Genomic DNA, 19,124 nt, shown 5'->3' on the forward strand with positions numbered 1-19,124 from the left:
AAGAGGGTTAACTGATCTCATTTTGATCGATTATGGGCTTATCTCACTGTCTCTCCAGGTAATAAAGTTAGTTGCCTGTAGATGGTGTGGAAAGACATGCTATACACACTTTATCTGACAAAAAATGTCTGTCTATAAAATCCATCACAATCATCTTGGACTATATACCCTGAAAAAAGTAGACTGCTTCTTCCAAAACACAGAGTTTTGGGTTTTCTTCCCCACATCAATTATCTATATGTCATTATAAAAATTGGGCAGAACAGGTGCTTTTATATTGAAAAAGGCAGATGCACGTCTGCAGAAACATCCTGCTAACTCGGACAGACTTCACTAAATTCTTTCAGTCAACAAAAAAAGACGTACAAAACCCAGAAATCATCATTTCCAAAACAAAATGTTTGACTTAACTGAAACAGAGTCATTTTTTTGAACTCTGAAGCCATTTAAAAATCTTTTATTTTTAATTCTCTAATTTTCTGGTTGATTCCCAATCTAATCTTTAAAACCCTCTTGGAACTACATCTGAAATGAAAGATTAGCAAGTCACGCAGCTCCCATCATTTCCAATCATGCAGCATAACATTCTGGGATATACAATTCCTTTCCAGGATGCACATAACAGCAGTGGGATAATGGTTCCATGGAGGAACAGTGTGAGCTGGCCGAGGCATTCAATATATATGAAAACTACCATTAGTCAAGAGAATCGTGCTGCTGACATGGCTGAAACAGGAAAGAAAGAGGATCAGCTAGGATAGGATGACCTCGTACATTTTTTCTTTTTATGATTATTCACCAACAAGTTCTAAGTAAATAGGCACAAATAAAGCAATGTTTTGAAAAAGAAATTCAAAGTGTGATAGCAGCCTGCTCATTCAGCATTTGCTCAGGTCCAGCTCCTTTTGACATACTCCACAAAGGCACTGAAGCCACTCTGGAGATGTGACCTGACCACTGCACAAACACCCCAGAGAAAGATGGCCGAGTGCATTAAACATGCTAGACAATTTAGAATCCCCCTAGCAGTTTCATTCCAATGCAGGGTTAGACCCCGGGTCAGTCCTTTGCAAATCAATAGACACTAATTAGCTCTCATCTGACTGCTGGGAAAAAAGAATGCAGGGGAGCTTGAGTTTTCTGACCATCAGACTTCATTAGAATCCAAACTTAGTGACACAAGTGGTAAAGCCAAAGAAGACAAACCCCCTGTAATCACTAAAAACCAACATCTTACCACGTTCTCCTGTAACGAGGCCACAGGAAGTTCATTACCATCTCTCCCCAAGCCATCTCTCCCCCTCAGAAGAAAACCACATTGAAAACAAGAACCACTGAAAAGTTTTAAGAAATTCAGCATACACAGCAGGTGCAAAGATCAATCAAGATGTGCGTGAAGATACAGTGACCCTGTGATTCGTAAGACCTGATCTATGTTCACTAAATGGGCTGCAGCACCTATCTCAGACTAAGATCTCTGAAATAGAAATCAGACAGAGAAATCATGGAAGGAACCAATCCCTGATATGCACTACCACTTATCTGCTGAAAAATCTGGCAGCTGTGAGATTCTGACTACAGCGAGTTCTACAGACCTCCCTGGGAGACATCAACAGGCAACTTGCTCCGATGGTTCTAGTAAAGATGGATTTTTGTTCCCACTCCCAAATGAGCAGACTGAGTGTGGGTTAGGTAGGCAAGAACCCAGCACTTCTGTGCTACAGAAGTGGAGACTCGGGCTGTGAGGGAGACAAAGAAATTTTCAGTAGTAAACTTGCTTTCTTTCCAACAGCTTTGCTTACTTCAGGTAAGGAGCTGAAAATTTTTCCTTTGTCAAGTGACAGATAGCTGTACAGCTATGACACATGTTCTCCCAGGTGTGTCAGTGGGAACACGTTGTCTTCTGGCAAGGACAGCAAACTCGTAAGTGCTAATTTAAATTTGTTTTTCACAAGCCAGAATAGTAGGTGAGGGTTTGGGAGGGGGTGTTCTTGCTTTTTTATTTTGCTTTTTTTGTTTCGTATTTGAATAAACTCCAACAAACACAAGCCCAACACAAGGGCAGGGTGAAGTATCCAAATGCAATCACATAACTTACACGTGATCTGAAAGTGAACAGGTTGTAAATTGTTTGGAAAAAACCCAAAAACAAACAAAAACCTTCCAGTCTATCTGAAACATCCAAATAGCAGAGCAAAATAATTACATACAAGTGACGAGATAGGTCACACTGTTCCAGCAGAAGAGCGCTCACCTGGGCTATTATCCAATTCTAGGAGAGCAATTTACCCTTTTTACAAGTGTCTGGGCAAGTTATCTGCAGCACAGAGTCCCTGTAGGTTGATCCTCACACATAAGGGCTACTGTGCCTCCCGTGCAGTTTACGCGTAAGGGCTGCACGTTGCCACTCACTATTTTAGAAGCAGTTAAGATAAAATAGACCCAGTGCCTCCGTCACCACAAGAAGGATATGCAGGAATGACTGCTAGTTGGATTCATTGACATAGCTCCTTCCTACATTCACTCTTCCTCTTCACACAGAAACCTTACCAGTTTCTCTCTTGCTCTGTTTATTTATGACATCTTGGTGAGATCAACTAAAACGGCACGCACTGCCTTGGACTGTTTCACATACAGGTATGCACCGGTAAATTAACTCTGCATATCTGGTGGAAATACCCCAAAAACCCCTGCTACAGCCAGGCTAGAGTACGTACACACTATGAAGCTCTGAGATAGTGTCCACACCGCAATGACTACAAACAGCTGAACACGAATGTTTAACTTTGGAGTCTTCATCAGATGACCGCACACGAAAAACCCCAAGATGATTTGAAGTTTCAGATTTCCAGGGCATCTTATATTCTGAAGAGCAACGGTAATATAAAGCGACTGATAAAATTGAAGAAAGCATCCCTCTGCCTATGATGAGAAATGTAACACATGCACATGTAGAAGAAAAAGAATCCCCATGGATGAAATCTGGAAATTGCTTCACTGCAGTGATCATCATCAGCTTCACAGAGACTGGTTTGTCCTAGATCAATAGTTTTTAAATCTCTGGTTTTAGATCTCTACATGGTTCCAGTGGAGGTAAAAGCCCCTGTGTATCAAAACTCACAAAACCAGGTACGGACGTTTTAGGCTACAAACTCCCTTCAAAAGGTGCCGGGGCCTTCTAATGATGTATATGTTACCGCAGCACAGAAAGTACTGGTCTTGGGCTGTAATACCAAATACAAATTCAACATAAACATCTCTCTCACAATCAACAAACCTGAGTTTTCAATTGTATGGTTGACTTGGTTTGAAACTGAACTATGAAAGCCAACTGTCGCTGCTTTAAAAATAACATATTCTAAAGCATTTTAAGGATGCCTAACTGAATCAAAATTAGCATTCCAAAATTGGTAATGGCAAAATGTGTACTTTAAATGGAAAAATGTTAAATCAACGGATTGTGATAATAAAGAACCATTAAAGATACATCAGCTCCCTCATTTCACACCTTCTTGCATAACAGTCCTACACTTACAGTAGGATGGCCACCCACCTCCCAGACACCGAACACAGTGAGCTCAGAGGAAAGAACTGTTTTCTGTGGCTCTCGGACAAGCTTCCAAATCAGCCTTCAACAAGACTGTGGCATTTTGCTGCTGTTAAAAGCTACTGTCACTTGCTTGTTTCCCATCATGGCACCTCCATTTCCTCCTAGAGGTAACTGCCACCGTTACACATTTTATTAGAATGCATAGGTAATCAGCAGCTCTCCAACCCACGCCAATAGTCTCACGGGTCCTTCAGGCCCAGTGCTACGCTGGAAAAGTGAACAATTTCATTTCTGCATCAGCACAAAATCTGTCCGAAACTGAACGAGTAAATGGTGCTCCTCATCATGCTGGGGAATTCGGAGTTCCTCAAAAAAATTTGTATGAGATTTTTCTCCATCTCTACAGCGTGAGTAAAATGGAGCCCTGACATCTAAACAGTATGGAAACACTATGGGTGCAGTGGAGGGTGCAGCATCAGCTTATTTTAAAACTGATTCAAGAAATAATAAAATATACTCAGAAGCAGTATGGTTCCCTCTGCTAACACCGAGATCACATTCAGCCTAAAGACAAACCATCTGCGCTTCCACATAGTTGGAACACACCCTTCCCCTTTCCACCTACCCAAAAAAATAGCACAAGCTTTGACCCCTAAGCTAAAGCAGATGATTTTCTTTGTAACCCCACAGTAACATACAATACTTGAGCATGTTCTGCAGCACAAAAGGCATTTTCAGGAATCTGTAATGAACAGATTTGTGTAGAAAGCACATTTCCAGGTGTTCTACCACAGAACACTGGGAAAAACCACAGTGCATTCCTTATTGGGAGAGTGAGGCACCTGCCCTGTGGTCTCTACTCACACAAAAACACCAGTATACAGCCCATGTTTGGCAAGACTCACAGTGAGACATGCTTATGCTTTTGGCAGAAGGGAGCTGACCACTTTCAGCATCAGCATCCTCTGCCAGCTGGCCAAAGAGAGCACAGATGCAAGGCAAGAAAATTATCCGCCCACTGGCAAAAAGAAATGCTGAGCAGCACCTAATGAAAAAGTGCGTGTGTGCATGCACGCACGTGTGCAGGTGAATGTGCATGTGAACACACTTATACACGTGCACCTGTGCTTTGGGAAAGGGATAACACAGTTAAACTGGAAAAATGGCCTGCTACTAGACCTATGGTATCATTTTCTGCAATGGTCTCAGAACAACAAGCGGGCACTTTCCCCATTAAAATCTTCCAAGCTGAATTTTAAAGATTAAACACAAGATGCTAACAAAAAATTTTCAAAGAAAGACTGAAATCAGACCCTGTCAAGGAAGTGCCCATACAATCACTTACAGGATTTTAGCTACTTAAGGTAAGCATGTAATTGTATCCTCCCTTGGTCTCCTAAAGAATGAGTGTCTGTGGAAAAGACTACACATCAACATTCAGTAAAATATAAAACAGCCTTCTGGGTTCAGAAGATATACGAGAAATGACTCGGAAAAATTAATGGGACAAGAATTTGCAGCTCTCAGGTTTAACCGAGAGATGGAATATGCCTGTAGATTAATTAGATTCTGCAATCACAGCCCCTTTTCACCCGCACATATCCCACCACTATCATTACATGATCAACAGATCTTAATGAAAACTAACGTTTTCTTCCGAGAAATTCCATGGGGGCTAAGGTTGAGTTTACTTTTCTAAATATTTCTTGAAAATTGTACATAACACAAGTGCACATTTGTTGGCTGTAAAGGTGTACAACAGCAATTTTTTGCAATGACAGTGCAGAGAGGGAATATGAGATCTGTGTGCTAATGAGCTGACACTGCAGAGGCTGGAGCAGTGTTAGTGTAGTGCACTACAAGTGCAGAGCAGAAAGACATACGCGGGTTATTTCTAGGGAATAAGATCTACACAACTGCACACATAACTCAACCTTAATACTTACATCCTTCATCAGAGATTACAAGAAAATAATAAAAGATGCTTCAGTGATGAATTTATACATTTGAGTTATTCTGAAAAAGCCATCTCGCAACCTACATAAGCATTTTTGAAGAAAAGATAACATCCGTGTTTTACTTGATTTTATTCATTCATAGGTCAAGTTAACTTTCTTCCCTTCTGTTTTCTGTGATGGCAAAAAGCTGCATATTTTAAAAGATGTAATAAATCTCCCCAGAGCCAACAGATAAACTTCAATTCACCTTTAAATACGCTGGATTTTTCATCCGTGTTTGCATTTGCTCTCTGTTAAGATATCATACAGCTATATAAACAGGGGGTCAGATAAATACAGTGTGGATGAATACTGTATGCATGCGTGTAAATTAAATATACAGAGAGGGGCTTGGTGCCAGCAGTGAAGCAGGGAATACATGTACATGAATCAGATTATGCATCATTTAACTGAAAAAGGAATGAGAGGGAGGGGCTTAGGGCAGGAATCTTCTGCTTCTAAACAAGTTTATTCCCATTTTGGGGTGTTGCCAGATAAGCCCTACCAGAGGTGGTTGTTTTAGCTCTGGCTTACAAGCATACTTCAGAAGAGATTTTTTTTCTCCTGCCTCTGGAATGCACCAGATTGCACCAAGCAGGATGTGCAGCTGTGCATCAAGAACATGAGTCTTTCTCGAGCAGAGACCCCCTCAACTCCTGCACACATGAACACTTACTACAACCACTATCATATAAATCAAAGCAAAGGAGAATGAAAAGTTATTATTTTATGGATACCAGCTAGTACAGGCACTAGGCTCACACTACACATGCTGCTTCGTCCGATTTCCCTTCACCTGCCCCACCACAAAGTCAGTCATAGCCTCCCTCTCTCCAGTGAAGGCAGCCAGTCACTGCAGGTTTCTCTCCAATGGTTCCCTGCCAATTTGTAAATATTGATCAAATGGCTGTGTGACAGCACTGGATACAATTTATGCTTATCTCTAAGAGAAGTAAAAATGTTGTGGAAAGAATTCCTCATGGAAGGAAGCAGCACCCTGAGACTATCTGCCACTCCACTGGGAAGTGCAGAGGTGATTAAGGGTAGTTAGGCCAGAACATTTTACATGTTAGCTGTCAGTTCACTCTAATGCACTGATATGTATGAACACTCTAACTTTCAAAGATAATTGCTTCCAGATCCAAAAAGAGCAACTGTTCTTCCGTTTTTTTTCATTCTGAGCTACTGAGACCTATACGACTGATGACTTGGACTCACTGTTTTAGTTTCCTAACAACACTACAACCAGATGGTTGACATAGCTATGGACAAGGTCCTCTTTCCATCTTCCTCCTCCTGTTTCTTTTTCACATCTTCTATTTCTAAACCAGTTACTGTAGGTTGGTATCCTCTAGTCTACAGTTTCTCCAGAGTTTAAGTTTTCCCAGTTTTACTACACTGGTAATATGTGTCTTGGAACACGCAGCCCTACACTACAGAGAAGCATCTTATCTTACTAAAATTGCCACAGCTTTCACTGAGCAATGACAAAAATCATTACATGTCAGAAGACAAGAAGCACACCGACTAAACAATACATTGACCGCTGCTGAATGAGCCTACGGTTCACTTGTCTTGGTGGGATCCGTAAAGAAGTGCTGGTAGAACTTTTAAAAAACAATTAATAATTAATCACCCAGTTTAATGTATTTAGTTTAAATCCATATAATTGATATTTAGGAAGCTACATTTGAGATACAGCCTCTTGAAGGGATTACACTGATTAAGGATTAATAGTCTGATGTTTGTTGTAAGAGCTGTTGAGGCTGGATAGGATTAGTAGAGTAAGATGCAAAGTAGAGACACGCTTTTATTTATCATTTTTTTCCACTTTACAAAAAAGTTTTTATTTGATATTATATAATTAACCCCCCTGCAAAAGTTTTAAAGGTCCTAATTCAAAACCCTCTAAAAAGTGTAATGCTGCACTAGCAAGAAGCAGTCACATGGGGGATATGTTAGAATATCAATCCAAAATTTATCCAAATATTTCCTTACTGTATATTTTCTAACCATCACCTTTCTCAGAAAAATACCTGAAATCCTAGAAGGATAAAATACCTACTTGTCTGGCCTTCTGATTATATAGTGTGGGACACGGTTATAAGAACTACCCTAACCCCAACAAACAAAAATCTAAAGAAACAAGATTTTCAAAACATGAAATTGATTTATAACAAGATACTAGCTTTCTGTACTCCAATACTTCATTAACGAACAGGAATTACGTTCATAACACAAAGTTAGTACGCTGCATTCAGAACTCCTTTACATCAGGTACGTACATCTATATACAGCAGAACGCATGCAACTACCTCGCAAGAAGGCTCCATTCATTTTCAAAGGTTTACAATAAAAACCTGTATAAAACTGAATTTGGACACATCAGGAAAACAAATATTCAAGAACTGCTATTGGTAAAGGAGCGCTTTTTAAAATGCAGAACACACACCAGTCTTTCAGAAAAAGATTTTCGCATTTTAACACCACATTAACACCACTCAAAGTTCTATTTCGCTTCTTCTTTTAATAAAGGCTCAAATTACACTAAAACACTGCTCGTGCAGAGCTATTTCTCATAACACTAAGCGTTCCGATTCCATTTTCTCTCCCCTCAGCTCTAAGGGCATTTGTCAGTTCACAGCCTCCTCAGCTTTTAACAGGACTCGCACTGTAAGAAAACAACTCAATATTTCAGGGCAGAGGAGGCAATTGAGCCCCTCCAGCTTTGTCCACTCAAGGTCACTGGCAGACAGCTGTTCCTATTTTATTCCTATATGGTAATAGTAACAAATAACGCTGTTTCACACAGCTAGGTTGTAGCTTCAACAGAAAAGGGACATTACTTCATCAGCAGTTCACTGATTGCAGCTACACAGCCCTGCTACATAAATAACATGGTTGGGTTTTGTGGAAAACAAAACTAAAGGGGTGAAAAGATGCGGTGAGAGAACTTTCCCTGAGGTATTATTCAACCATATAATGCTGCAAATCTACTAAATCCCACGTCAGTACCCACATCTCTCACGCTACATGGTAAGAAAAAGCGCTACAGGCTGCCAGGGCGAAAATGACTGTAATGACAGATAACAAATAAATATTTATTTTTAAAAGCCTGTATTTACTTACAAGCGTTTGTCACTGAAAAACTGTTGGAAGAATCCAAGTGATCTACATGATAGTTCAAATGGAAGGGCTTTTCTGTGGTGTTTTGGTTCGTGTTGTATAACTGCACTGCAAATCGAAACGCGCTGTGCTCCTGAACAGTGTTCCTCATGAAAAGTCCACCTAGGATGGGAGGAAGAAAAAAAAGGGGAAAAGGTATTTTAGAATTCATTTCTTGAGGAGAAACAGCGGGAATAAGTTACATTTGCATCCTGCACGTCTCAGGACGGGAAGCAGGGGAGCGAGCACATCCCCCTGGCAGGGCAGCTCCTCGAAATACACGCTCCAAGCCTAAAGTTGAGCTTTTTAAGCCACGCTGAGCCCCTGAGCTCCCGGGAGCCGCGGGGGCACCTCGAAAAGAAGGGCAGGGACGCTCGCGAAGAGTCGGGGAGGAGGATGCGCTGGGGGCTGCGCCGGGAGCCGGGATGGGGAGGGGGAAGGCTCCGAGCGCCCCGGAGCGGGTTCCCCCGGTTCCCCCGCGGTCCTCGCCGCACGGGATGCGCCTCTCCGGGAGGCAGCCCAGCCCCGGCAGCCCCCGACCCCGCGGGCAGGGACGGAGCCGCCTCACCCCCCCGAGAGCTGCCCTGGGCCGCTTACCGATGCTGATGGTGTTGGGGAACCCCGCCAGCGCTTCCCCCAGCAGCCCCGCCAGCAGCAGCAGGAGGGTCCGGGGCGCGCTCTGCCCCATTTTCTTCAGCCCCTTGCGGTTCAAGCCCTAAACCGAGACCGGCGGCACCGGCATGGGCGCAACTGGAGGCTCGGAGTCGCGTCAATGGTGGTGGTGATGCTGGCGGAGGCAGTGGGAAGGATGGTCCCCCTCCTTTCTTCTCTTTTTCTTTTTTTTTTTCTTTTTTTTTTTTTCTTCCCCTCTCTTCCCTTCCCCAAACCCCTCTCCTCCTGCCTTCACCCCAGCCTGGGAGGGCTCATTGGCTGCTCTCCCCCCGTCTCCAGCAGCCCCCCCAGCGCAGGGACTTCCCCCAAAGATGGTGGGGAGCGGAGCCGGCGAGGAGGAGGAGGAGGAGGAGGAGAAGAAGAAGGCGGGTGGTGCTGGGGGGAGGAATTAGTTATCGATCAAACTTGGCGTGAGGCGGGCTGGCTGGCGTCTGGCGGCGGCAGCGCTCGGGGCTGCGGCCGGAGGGAGCTCGGCGGCTCACGTGGGCCCCGGGCTGCAGCCGGTCCCTTTAAAGCCGCAGCCGGTCCCTTTAAAGCTGCATCGCCTCGGCGGGCGGGTGTGTGCGTGCATGTGTGTGCGGGGCGGGCAGCGCGGCCCCAGCGGCGGGAGGAGGATGCGGGATGCGGGATGCGGGATGCAGGCAGGGACCCCCGGGCAGCCGGGGGATGAACGGCAGCCGGAGGGAGGGGACTGCAAAGGGCCACGGGGCAGCCGGAGGGGAGGGGACGGCAAAAAGGGACACGAGGAGCGGGGACGATGCGCTTTCCCTGCCCCGAGCGCTCCCCAGCCTCCTCCCGCAGCGCCGCGGGCCGGAGAGAGACGAGTTTAGCCCACACGAAGGAATATTAGGTGTTTCCCAAGCTCCTGGAAAGGAAGGAAATCTTACAAAGTCTCTCCGCTTCATCCCTGAAGCTGGAAGAAGGCCGGCAGGGCGGGTGTGCCCGGTGCGGGCTGCTCCCCCGCCAGTGACACCTCGCTACATGCATCCTGCGGCTCCTTCCTCTTTTTGCTGCTTTGAGGCTCACAAAACCGTACAAAATGGAGACAGAAATGAGATATTAGGTCACCTAATCCATCTCATAAGCCTAAAGAAGATTATTCTTCACTTAATGTTTCCTTTCCCTCTGATTTGAGCAGGGTGTTTTCCCTTGGTCCTCTTGTGCGTTCTCCTTTTTTTCATCATCTCAAACTCTGGTGCTCGGTGGGGCTGTGCTCAGTCGTGTTAGGGGTAATATATCAAAAGCAATTGGTGTTGCGTTTGCAAAATAATCAACCAGCGCCACTGGCTGTAGCTCCCTGCTAGTACTCGAGATGTAAGACGGTGGCGGGTTACTGCACATACACTGATGAATAACATCAGGGATTCCAAACGCTGCTCTTGAAGGAAGCCAGATGCACAGGTGAAGAACAGGGCATCACACCAGTGATGCAGGAGCATAACAAATGCCTTTAGCAGCATACATGTGCTACTCGTAGGCGCGTGCGTTGCTTGCTACACGTTGTGTGTCCCTTTAGGAGGATCATGCCCAGAAGATGGAGTCTATTTCAGTTCAGGCAGGGATCAGGCTGCAGGGTGGCTGGTAGCATTCCCTGTTTAGATTGAGATCGCAGTTGTCACTTTATCTCTCTATTTAAAGAAGTGGTTATCTGTAGAGATAACTGGAGTATAAAGGCCATCTTTATATTTATAGCACTCTTCAAGCTCAAGGCACTCAACAAATATTACCTATGAATTACTGTAAACATCCCCACACAGCGCAGCTGTATTCTTATTTTGCAGATCTGGAAACTTAAAAGTCAAGCAAAGGAACCGGCCCAGCTCATCTAGGCAAGAAGTTGTAAGACTCAGAAGTAAGAACTAGAGCAACAGCCCAGCTTTACTGTAGAACACTCTTTTCTTTGTCATTTGGTAAGAATATCAGACCCGAAAGCTGCAGACAGATACGTGACATTTACACATTTGAGACAGTTGTGAAAAGCACATTCCTGTAGGCAAATAATTTTTCTTTCTGGTTGCAAAGTACGTATCTTTGCCCATTCAACCTACCTCTCGCCCATTTCTAACACATTCCCTGCAAAATCCTGCTGTCCTCTTTTTTGTATCCTTTCTTAGTGGCCCTACTTTCTTCCTGTTCACCTGCTCTCCCTGTTCCTACTGCTGTGCATTCCAGTCTGACTGCCACCTGCCACACTGACAGCTGACGAAGTACTGAAAAAATGATGAAAGAAATTATGTTTAACATCATAGATGTTAGGACAAGAGAAGAGATAAAATAACCATGAATGAAGGTGGCGTGTGTCAGAATCTTATTTTCATACATACTAGGTAGAGTGGGTACCTCATCTTGGATGAAACAGTGCTTCACAGCCTCATCTCGAAATGGAGAGTCTTGTTATAATCAAAAGTATATTTGTGCTAAGAGAAAAGTAAATTTTCGTTATGCTCCTAATATACATGTTATTATTATTATTATTAGCGTTTTCAATATGCACTTTGCTTTTCATTTAGACAATGAGTCTCATGGTGCTATTTGCAGATACAAATGGTACAACAGCCGTCCCGTGTAGATTTTGGAGAAACCCGAAGAGACCCTATCCCAGTTTATCTTTCTTACAGTGAACCCAGTGTGTCCTAGGAAAAAACAGCAGATTAGTTGGCTTTATATGGATATTAATGCCGTGCAAATAGTTTATATACTGTGCTAGGGATGCTCAGTGACTCGAGTTAATGAGTTCCGTGGTAACTGAGGTCATACCAGATGCTTTCCCAAACCTTTCCTAACTAAATAGAACCAAGCTTTTTCAGAATAACCAGAGCTTCATGTTTAGAAGATTTATAGTGTTCTGGGACACCAGGGGATTCTGAGTACTATCTACCTGAGCAGGAGGAGGTAATGATTTCTAATTAGCTAATATGTTCTCATTATAACGTCTAATAGTGGATTAGAAAAATGCTATGGAATTTGGGACACAGTGTTCTTACTGAGCTTTCGGTATTACTAGGGTAAACCCATAGTGTTAGCATAAAGAACTGGCAAAATCCACACCAGGATTCTGTGGCTCCAGCTTCACTCTGGCAATGCTGAGCTGACTTTATCACTTTGTCATTCTTGTTTCTAATTGCAAGAGATGCTCAGGCAGTGAGCTTCTAGAAATCATTATGCTTCTCCCAATACCAACCAAATCAGGTTATAATTGCCAATAAATGTATTATCAAATGTGTCTCACAGCCTTTATGTTTTAAACTGGTTAATTCTTCATAAAAACAAAGGAGACACAATTAACTGAGCGTATGTTAATGTCAGCATTTTGATTAGCTAAACTGATTAATTCTACAATAGACAGTTAACAGATAGAGTGATAGTGGGGAGAGACAGAAACAAAGATGAGGAAGGATTCAGGGAGAAGATGAAACTACAGATAAGAAGGGGTCAAGGGGAAAGTACAGTGTCAAAAGAAGGAAAATGAATATAGGTATTACAGCTTCATACATTTTGAAAAGCAGGTCAAAAGGACATCTAGTTGAGATTTGATTATATTAAAAGTGGGCATAGAACAAACTATTGAAGCTCTCCTGTTTACCTTTCATTACCATGCAATAGCAGAGATACAAAATGAAATTAAAAGCCAGCAGATGAGAGGCAGTTTAACAGAAATATTCTGCTATGCAGTTTATGGCTTATTTATAAAATTTTACACAGTATTCTTGGAAAAAAGAATTGGTTTTAAAAGTTTCAATTTTTATATGAGTTAATTGAGTAAATTCATTAGACTAACGAGTAAGAAGCTGTTGGGATTAATATTCAGAATTCATGGCAAAATGTAGCTCCTGGTTGCCTCAAGACAGACCTGTTCTTATGCATGATCAGAGTTTAAAGTATGTCTAACATTCTCTGAAAGTTTTTGTACCATGTTAGAGACAGGATAAGAGACTACCTGAATCATTGCTTGGTTGTTATTAATTTTTTCCAAGAACAGTTAACGGGTAAAATCCGAGAACCACAGAAATGTATGGTAGTTTTATTACCCTTGTCATAAGTGCCAGGATTTTACCCAGGACATCCAGGCAGAATAATGTGGTCTGACACAAAGCAATATGTTCTAGTACATGAAAGGGTGATGAGGTTTTATATAGGAGCCGGGTCAGATAGGAAGGTTGTTGATAAATAGAAGTAATTACTCCATGACTGGAGTCTAATTGAACTTTAGGTAGCAGAAGCAAATTCATGCAGCTACTTTTATCAGAACCAAACATGGACTATTACAGTAATAACCTATATATATCACAATTGCACAGCTAAGACACAAATGTCGAAATAGCATGTGCAAATATCTTCATTTTTTTTGAGTTTGTGGTATCTTCAGGATACATGCTTCTGATTCTCCTTAGTGCTATGGGACTGGTGGAAATGTAGTGTTATTATAGTCCCATGATGTCAGAAACAATTTATATTACCTTCTGCTCTCTGACTAACTGTACACTAGGCACTGCTAGCATAACACAGCCCTGCAGTTCTTATTTAAACCTGTACTTTTCTGTGCTTACCTGTATTTATTACTTAAGGAAACAGTAAATAATAATAAGAAAAAAAGCGGTATCCCCTGTACACTGTTAATAAAGTGAATCCTCTCCCTCTTTTTGTTTTATACCTATGAAAACAGTTTTCAAGCAATCTTGGGAGTTACACCCAGTTCATACCCACTTCAACTGTGCAAGATCTGACCACCAAATATTTAATTTCTGTATATAATTACTGAACTATATTCTCCTTAAAGGCAATCTCTCTTAGCCCTAAGTAGTGAATAATCACTTCAAATGATTGTTTGCAAATAAAAAATCTATTTTCCTCCCAGTATGTGCTTGTATATTACCATAACTCACCTCATCTCAGTTCAAATTTGTGGTAGTGTCTTTTAATGAAAATGTCTTTAGAAAACAGCACAGAGATTCTCAGAAATGGATGTTTAGACAAAAAAGAAGTTACGTTTTTAAATGAAGTTTTAAGGACTTAAGATTTGTTCTGTTCCAATTGATCAGAGAGAGATTCCTACCAGTCACCAGTCTGGTTACAGAGTTTTGAGAGTAAGGTAGTAACTACTGTTGTTATCCAAGAAATGTTGCCTTGAATGTAAAAAGATTTTCCTATGGAACTTCCATGAATAGAAAACATTTCTTTTGAAAGAGATGCATACAGCAGACATAGTAAGAATGAGCAGCACTTGTACTTTAAGACCTCTTTTCTTCTCTCACTTAGAGACATACCTAACTTACCATCCAATTCCAACAGCATCTCAAGGTCTAAAAAGACAGTAAATTGAAGAAAAACACCAAGGATGCTAGCAAACTGTCAGTATAGAGAATTTACAGAACAGTCCAGAATCTGAGAAGGCAGCAGAGAAAAATTATAGGAAGAAAGAGATATCCTACTCCAACATTGCACACTATTGCACAGGCTGGAGGTTTTGATCCCTCTATACTAAAAGATAAATACAGAGTCTTTAAATCATATTTTTCTTGTTGTGAAGGGCTTGCATTATCCATCTTCACAGAGATGAATTTCACCTAACGTGATTTATTTTATTGATTTCAGTGGCATTAACTGAGACTACAAAGATGACTACAGTTCTACACTTACATAGATGTGAATAACACAATGTGGTTCTGATAATCTGCAGTGTCATGAAACAAGAAAATCCTACAGAAACCCACTGGCTTATTTGAAAAGATCTGATATTAATATAGCCAATGCTAAAAGCAGTGTTCTCATACTTTATGAAACTTCCGTTCCTAATTACAAGTTGTTTGGCTTTGCAGGTCACACCTTGTAGCAATTGTGCTGGATCTTGATAATTACAGTATAAAACCGAATGACTATTTGTTTGCTGTTCAGCCCAAGAGAAGGCAAAAGAAACAAAAAAAACAATTGCAGAAGGGTTTTGTAATAGCAATTCTCACCTCACATCAGTTTGAAGAATCTTAAGCATTTTTCAGATCTGCAGTGGTCCTTATACAGCAAACTGCGGTGGACTGATAGCACATTTACTCTTCTTAATTACCTTTTGCAGACTCTTCAGAAGCAGCCCATGAGTCCTAAGGAGTCCACAGGCCTGCTTTGCAGGAAGAGAGATATTTATTTATTATCATCTGTTAAATGTTGTTTTAGTATCAGCTTATGTTGAAACTGCTCTTGAACACGTAAACTGCTAGGATCCTGGTTTGAGTTCTGTTGTGTCCCCATGAGCATTCAATTATAACTAAGCACTCAAGCACTGACATGAGGGTAAGATCACTGCTATCTCTAAATGTCTATTTTTGGGAACTTTGTCTAACTCAAGGTGTTCCTAGAGCATCCTACTTTTGATGACAAAGCTCTGTGTTGTACATATAACCGTTACTTTCACTAAGTTTGAAAGCAGACTTCACAGTGTGACTGACTCAGACAAAATCAAGGAAGAGGCGCCCATAGTCAGTGTCCACAGTCCCACAGTTCTTAGTCTTGCTCTTCAAAATATGCTAGACCAAATCCTCATCCAGTGAAAGCACCTTAGATCAATGAAATAGATTCTACTGTGGAGCAGGATAAACTTTTCAGCGATGTAAATGCAGTTACCATATTTTGCGTGGCACAAAGGTTCTGATCAATGCCTGCACACCACTGAATAATCTATAGATTTGACACCACTCTTTTCACCCTTCCATGTGTATTGTTTAGGAACCGGGTAGCAGGTCCTTCTGTGCATCTCTTAAGACTAAATTTCAGGCAGAAGTTTCCTTTCATTTTAAAATTATTCTGTAATTTTGAATTTAAAAATAGTTTTTACTGTTCAGCTTAGCTGCATATGTACCCCCTGAAGAATCATGTTTCAAGAGTGCAAAATTAGCTAAAAAAAGAAGCTCTGTGATTTTTTCTGCTTCAAATTTTTAAAGAAATCTTGAAAGATTTTTTTACTCTTAAATTATTTTATCTTTTATATTGCTTTCTAAATGAAATGTGATTGTTCCCCTTTCTGCCAGAGGCCACTCCAGTACTACAGAGAACTGTTTAAAACATAAAACCGTAACTGGATGCTCAATGTCAGATAATAATTTGTGCATCTTAACAAATGCAAAACAAGAAATGTAAATCAAGTCAAATCCTTCTTTTCCATGAGTCAGAAGCTATTTCCTTGGTACTTGTGATGCAGTAGCTTAGAGTTTAATCTAAAACTCATTACATTCATTAAGCATCATTCTATTGACTTCAATGGTAGTTGAATAAAGCTAAGAGACTATTTTGTTCCTACATACCCATGGTGTAAAGGTGCAAGGGTGGCTTGGGAACAATAGGAAAGATAGGACTACAATTTTTTATTTAAAATATTTCATAAGATATTTCTTCTTCACACATAGGAAAATATAAAATAAAAGAGCATGGATTTTTTGGTTTTTTTTGAATAAGAAGAATGTGGCAGAATGGGAGAAGCTGGCAGAGAGGTCACCTTATAGTTCTCCCTTGATACCTGTTTACATAAAAATCCCTTGTTCTCAGAAATAGTAGCTCTTTCTCCTGTACCTCAGTTATGACACTGACTCTAAGCAGCATCCGAGTCCACAATTACTTTCATGGTATTAACCAGCTAATTAAATCTCTAAAAGCAAGACATTTCAGAATTGTCCTTAACACCTTCTTGTTAATCAGCTGTACACAGTTTTCAAAAGGGTTAGCTAAGAAGTGGCCAGTCTTAAACAAGGTTTCTTTCGGGCTCTAATACTTTAAGTGTGATGTAGTGAGTAAAGGAGGAAATGCAAACACATAATTTTAGACTTAACTTCAAAATTTCTTGCTTTTGTGTTGCAAGGCAGACCTTGCACATTACTTTGACATATTGTTGTTACTTGCAGTGTAATCTTGTATGATAATTAACTCCAACTGATTCACTGCAGTGCTTTAGCAAAGTATTGGGGAGTATTAAATTGGACCATGAATACACAGTTGTTTTCCTTTTTTCTAACATAATTACACTGTTGAAAAAAAAAAAAAGCAGATTAATGGAAAGGCATTGCTAAATAGGGCTCCTTGGTGCTGTAAATTTTTGGAGTGCTGTTTTAAGCTTTTGAAGTATTAAGTATATATGAAAACTGACATACTGGAAATCTTTTGGAAAGCACTTGTTTCTATTATTCTTTAGGGCAACATTCTGCTGTCAAAGGTGAAAACCAATGACAGCAGCACCAAAGGAGATGTTTTCACTGCAAGTTTATTTATAGCCTAAAGGTCACCCCATTCCACCTAGCATCATCCAATCCCTTATGCCTAGATATATATGAACTTTGAACCTGGCTTTCCCATTAGAGCTGAATTCAGCTCCTAAGTAGAACAGTGCTCATGAAGTTTTCAGCGAGTGTGGCTTTAAGGCACACATGAAGTGTCAAAATATCTGCACTAAGAAAGGAGACAGGGCATTATTCTAACGCTGCATGAATTCGACTATAATGACCACAGTTTTTCAAAATTTGCATCTCCTGGACTCTGTAGTTTCTGAATTATTTGTCTCCCATGTGGCTTTTGCTAGAAGCTGCCTGTCAGTTTATATACATCTTTACTAAGCATTTGACCCTTCGCTCCACATGCCCTGTCCCTTTTTGCAGAAGAATGCTGCAAGGTGTCACCTCAGCAGCCTGCGTTGTTGTAAATACGATGACAGGTAGCTGTAAAATATGGCCTAGAGAACCAGGAGCCCTCTCAGCTCTGGTTCAGGTAGCAGTCAACAATGGATCTGTGTACAGATAAATGATGGTAACCAGTCCAGAGATGTTGCTTTAACAGGTCAGTTCGTATGTTATTTTTGTGGAGAGGACCCTGCCTGACTAGGAAAAAGAGGCTTGGGGATGACACTGTAATTCAGAGGATGAAACTAATTCAGGAAAGGCAGAAATTGTCCTAGAATACTCTATAGGTCAATTTATAAAGAAACTCAAGCAAATGATAATTAGCAGCTGAAGAAATACCTCTGCAGACCTACTGTCAAACCCAAGTACATGTCAGGCCATGTCTCCACACAGACATAGAACTATGTGAGTATGGTCGTGTACTCCAGATACATTCTGCAGTTTTAGCTTATGCCACAGCTTCCTTGATTACAGCATGAGCTTTGCTCAAGTTAAACCAGTTATTTCACATTGGAGATGACATTGGGAGCTCCATAAGTGCTGAGATTCGTATTTAAAACAAGACCAGAATCCAGATGTTTTACTTGTTCTCAGTGAATGCATTCTCCATACTTTGCACAATAATGAACTGAAAGTCAACTAATTTCTGCCTTTTTTTGGTATACAACATATGTACCAGGTTTTTTGTTAGAAATTATTCCTGTAGGTCTTATATTTGCAAAGACTCATTTGATCAAATAGCAGAGTCCCCATAACTTTACACTCACATATGCCTTGATTATGATGCATTTGAAATAAGCTGATAGTGATCTTCTAAAATAGATACATGAAAATTATTTTTCTCAGAACTATAGCTGTAAGCTAAAAATGCAAAGATCAGCTGACTGCACTTCTCACATCTGTCAGCAACATTCATTTTTGATGACAAAACATAACTAAAATTTCCAAAATTGATTCATCAGGGAAGATCTACTCTCTCAAAGTAGTTGGTGTTCATCAAAAGGCTTTTGCTGAACTAGTGAGGTTTTGGAACTTTCAAGATGACTTAGACTACTCAAGTCAAAGGCAAACTGAGTGGCAGCTCTTAGT

The 19,124-nt window shown here is 41.1% G+C and overlaps 1 protein-coding gene and 1 long non-coding RNA gene across 8 annotated transcripts in view; one reads left to right on the plus strand and one right to left on the minus strand.

Annotated features, from left to right (window-relative positions):
* GRIA3 (glutamate ionotropic receptor AMPA type subunit 3) overlaps positions 1–9,546 on the minus strand; it is a 146,900-nt gene extending 137,354 nt beyond the window's left edge. For all 7 annotated transcript variants that reach the window (XR_011338334.1, XM_069867314.1, XM_069867312.1 and 4 more), the window contains exons 1-2: positions 9,310–9,546; positions 8,677–8,835 (exon numbers count right to left, since the gene is read on the minus strand). Coding sequence is in view for 6 of the 7 variants with exons in the window: in XM_069867314.1 (XP_069723415.1) it covers positions 8,677–8,835; positions 9,310–9,400 (250 nt within the window). In the remaining variant the exon portion in view is untranslated. The remainder of the gene's footprint in view (positions 1–8,676; positions 8,836–9,309) is intronic.
* Positions 9,547–9,818: 272 nt separating this feature from the next.
* LOC138726216 (uncharacterized) lies at positions 9,819–11,823 on the plus strand. The gene is made up of 3 exons (XR_011338393.1): positions 9,819–9,866; positions 11,166–11,294; positions 11,499–11,823. It is a non-coding gene; the product is annotated as an uncharacterized lncRNA (long non-coding RNA).
* Positions 11,824–19,124: the final 7,301 nt, after the last annotated feature.

The sequence above is a fragment of the Phaenicophaeus curvirostris genome, chromosome 13 (genome assembly GCF_032191515.1).
Source record: "Phaenicophaeus curvirostris isolate KB17595 chromosome 13, BPBGC_Pcur_1.0, whole genome shotgun sequence".
In the NCBI taxonomy this organism is placed as follows: domain Eukaryota; kingdom Metazoa; phylum Chordata; class Aves; order Cuculiformes; family Cuculidae; genus Phaenicophaeus; species Phaenicophaeus curvirostris.